This window comes from Solanum tuberosum, unplaced genomic scaffold (genome assembly GCF_000226075.1).
Source record: "Solanum tuberosum cultivar DM 1-3 516 R44 unplaced genomic scaffold, SolTub_3.0 scf00062, whole genome shotgun sequence".
Lineage (NCBI taxonomy): Eukaryota > Viridiplantae > Streptophyta > Magnoliopsida > Solanales > Solanaceae > Solanum > Solanum tuberosum.
The window spans coordinates 749,350-752,996 of record NW_006238987.1 but is presented as its reverse complement, the minus strand read 5'-3'; the positions used below and the strand labels follow the sequence as shown (position 1 = coordinate 752,996).

At 29.6% G+C, this 3,647-nt stretch overlaps 1 protein-coding gene across 1 annotated transcript; it reads left to right on the top strand.

The window, feature by feature from the left end:
* Positions 1–992: 992 nt before the first annotated feature.
* LOC102584592 (uncharacterized) lies at positions 993–2,271 on the top strand. Its single transcript, XM_006345131.1, has 3 exons — positions 993–1,124; positions 1,582–1,878; positions 2,203–2,271. The coding sequence occupies exons 1-3, from the start codon at positions 993–995 to the stop codon at positions 2,269–2,271; spliced, it is 498 nt and encodes a 165-aa protein (XP_006345193.1).
* The last annotated feature ends 1,376 nt before the right edge of the window (positions 2,272–3,647 follow it).

The window sequence follows — 3,647 nt, the reverse complement described above, 5'->3', positions numbered from 1 at the left end:
TTGTACTACGTTCCAAAGGTGAAGAAAGAAAAAGGTCAATCATCTAACATCCAAGGAAATTCACTATGAGGACTAACTCTTCCTATTAGACGGATTGATGCAATAAAATTATCTTCGATACTACCAGGAAATTCAATCGCTCAAAATATAGCACAAGATGTGGCACTTCCTACAGAACACACAAGAGAAAGCTTTGATCCAAATGCTTAAAAGGTGGAATTAAACTGTATAGGCTGTCATTATGCATAATTTGCCCGGTCTTTTATGGGTAACTAATATAAATCTCACTAGTTTATGAGCTAATTACTAAGATACTAGTTCGCAATAATACGAATCCTACCAAATTTTGGTGCATTTAGATACGTTTTGATACATTTATCTTGTAATTCATGGGGACAAAATTAGATGTAATTTATTCTAAATACATTGTATCCAAGTGGATTCGCATGTATCTGTGATACATAGAAAAAACTCCTTTTCATTTCGCTCGCCACTCTCATTTCTCTCTCGTGTTTATGTATCCTAAGTACATGTAAATCACACCATATACATGTGTATAATGTATATCTAGTATGATTCACCTGTATCTGATATTCATATACAAAAATCTTGCTTGCCTTCCTCGCCTCCCTTCCATCTTACTCGCGAATCTCATATCTCGCTCACGTATCTGGTGTCTCAAATGCATGCAAATCACCATATACACATATACAATGTGTAACTAGTGTGACTCACATGTATCTTGTTTGAAATCTTGTATGAAATTATTTTAAACTATAAGAATAACTAGGAAATGTTATAAGAATACTATGGATTGTATTCTTGAGCACCCACAGTAATCTTAATTACTTTTCTTTGGGCCCATCATCTACAATATTTGATATTTCCTCCCTCTTTCCTAATTTATTACTCCTATCTTTTTATAAATAAGGGCATTCTTGAAATTACTTTAGCAGATATCCAATAGCACATTGATCACTTGTTCATCTAAAATGGATAGCAGGAACATTAATAGTGCTGTAAAAAAGCCAGACAGGAAAACACAGGAAAAAAACAGAAGAATCAATATGAAGTGTCTTTTTTCTAAGCTCTTTGCTCTTATTCCTCCCCACCACTTCTCTAAGGTACAATTATAAATTCTATTTCTATCTCATACACACAAGATAATTTAGTTTATGGAGTTCTGACTTCTAAATTTTAGTTTTTTAAATATAATAAGTTCTAAATTGCTTGTACACAAAAATAATTTTTTTAAGAAAATATAAAATTTGAACTAAAGTTGCGTTACTGTAACCACCTTCTACTCAACTCTAATTTTGTAGTAGTTGTACTTCAAGATACTCATGATGAAAGAATGGTACATATATGCCTATTAGCTTTGTTTATCAACATGTCTTACATAAGCTCATGTCTCGCATATAAGTTTTAATTTATATTTTTACTTGTTATAGCATGTAAACTTGTCTTATTTTCATGATTACAAATCTTACAATATTGTACGAATCGTTGGCTTAGCTAAGTTATTCTGCAACTTAATTAAATAGTGTAAAGACTTTCTAGTGAAACAAATAACAATTTCAGGCAATGCTGGCACGACAAGACCAAGTTGATCAAGTCATTAGTTACATTGAGGAATTAAAAGAAAGAGTAGAGGTTTTAAAGAGAAGGAAGGATGGCACAACTAGTTGTAGTATAAAAACACCAATGGTTGAAGTGAGAGAGTTGGATTCAACTCTAGAGGTCATTTTAGTGAGTGGTTTGCAAAAGAACTTCACATTGCAAGAGGTTATAATTATCATAGAGGAAGAAGGTGCTCAAGTTGTTTCCGCTAATTATTCAACAATTGATGATATGATGTTTTATACGATCCGCGCTCAGGTGATCATATTCATATTTCCTCTGTCCTAATTTGTGAGATATTCTTTTCTTTTTGACTTTAACATTCTATATGACAATTGACATGTCTAAAAACCATAAGGCTCAAGCGACAATTTTGGTATAAATATTTAGTTTAAGATAACAAGATCCAAAGGTTTCTTATATATATTTCGTGTATATATACCATGCTATATCTTCAAATTTACATACAATAAAATAGATTGAATGTTAGTTTTAGTAGTATGAAAATTAAGATGATGGCAAATAATGCACACAACTAGTTAATTTTGACGACTAAATTATAATGCTCATCTTATTTTGCAGGTGAAAATTACGAGATTAGGGGTTGATGCATCAAGGGTCAATTTGAGATTACAAAAGCTGGTTTCCTAAATTTACTTAGTTACCTATCAACAAGGAGCATATCAAAATGGACAAGTCGTTGATCCGTCTCAAACAAATGGAGCTGAAATTTACTAAAAAATGAGTCATAATCTAATTCGTTCAATTTTTATCAAGTTTTACATTATTTTTTTGTTTTATTATAATTTTATTTGAGTCTGTATCTCATAGAACTCCCCCCACCCTCATATATTAGGACTATATCTAAACAAATGTCATTTTAAAGATATTTAGACGAAGTTTCTCACTGATTAAATTAAACGGGTTAATATATATATATATATATATGTTGAGTTAATAAAATATATAAGTCCATTATTAACTTGTACAAATCTAAATAATTCATGATTTTATGGATTTAATGTTATCAGATCCGATTTTGCCACCATACACATATATGATTTAGTTGATGAAACAATAATCATACTATAAATACCTTATGCCAAAAACATAGAATGTTCTATTACATTCATACTATATATTCCTTCAGTTAGTTATTCAAAGTTGATATGCTTATGATGCACATAATAATAATACATAGAAATCATCACTTCCCAAAGGCTACAATTTGCGTAACTAATTATTTCTCTTTTCATTAATAATTCTGACATTATTGAGAAGTAGGTAGCTGATGCTTCTTCTTCTCCCTCTTCCAGGCTTTAAAATTTTTCCAATCATAAATGTGAATAGTTTCTGAAGAATTATATAAATTAAAAGATTTAAAATATTGATCGAGAGGAACTCATAACTAATTTTTAGAAATGATTTTGAATTGTTCGGGATTCAAAGAGTTCATTAGTCATTAAAGTTTCTTCAAATATTCATGGTATACACTACTTATACAATATTGATACATTACATATATATGTGGGCATTTTTGTTTATTTTGTAACATGTACATATTGGTAAGTATCCCTGATATCTAACCCAAATTGATCTAGAAATCTTGTTAAAACATTTTCTTAATTTTTTTTTTTTTATATGTTACAATTAGGGGTGTTCATGGTTTGGATAAAAACCAATCCAAATCAAAAAATCAAATCAAACCGATTAAATGAAAAAAAAAAACCGATCCAAACGGAAAAACCAAACCAAACCTATTAAATGAACCGATTTAATTTGGGTTTTGGTTTGGTTTGGTTTTAGATTGTTAAGAACCGATAGTATTTGGTTTGGTTATGGTTTTGTTCAAAAAAATCGAAGAAATAACCGAACCGAACCAACAAGTTATATACATAAATTTTATTATTATACATACATAATATATGGTATTCATAAACAATTTTAAAGATTTTATATATGTTTCATCAAAATTTATTTATAATTTACTTATGAAAGAAAAATGTCCAAGGTGAGAACATTTTTCT

What these genes read in the sequence shown, in the direction of transcription:
- LOC102584592 (XM_006345131.1), top strand. Translation starts at nt 993, where the DNA reads ATGGATAGCAGGAACATTAATAGTGCTGTAAAAAAGCCAGACAGGAAA. An exon ending in CTCCCCACCACTTCTCTAAG is followed by an intron (nt 1,125 to 1,581) that starts GTACAATTATAA and finishes TAACAATTTCAG; the next exon opens with GCAATGCTGGCACGACAAGA. An exon ending in TTTATACGATCCGCGCTCAG is followed by an intron (nt 1,879 to 2,202) that starts GTGATCATATTC and finishes CTTATTTTGCAG; the next exon opens with GTGAAAATTACGAGATTAGG.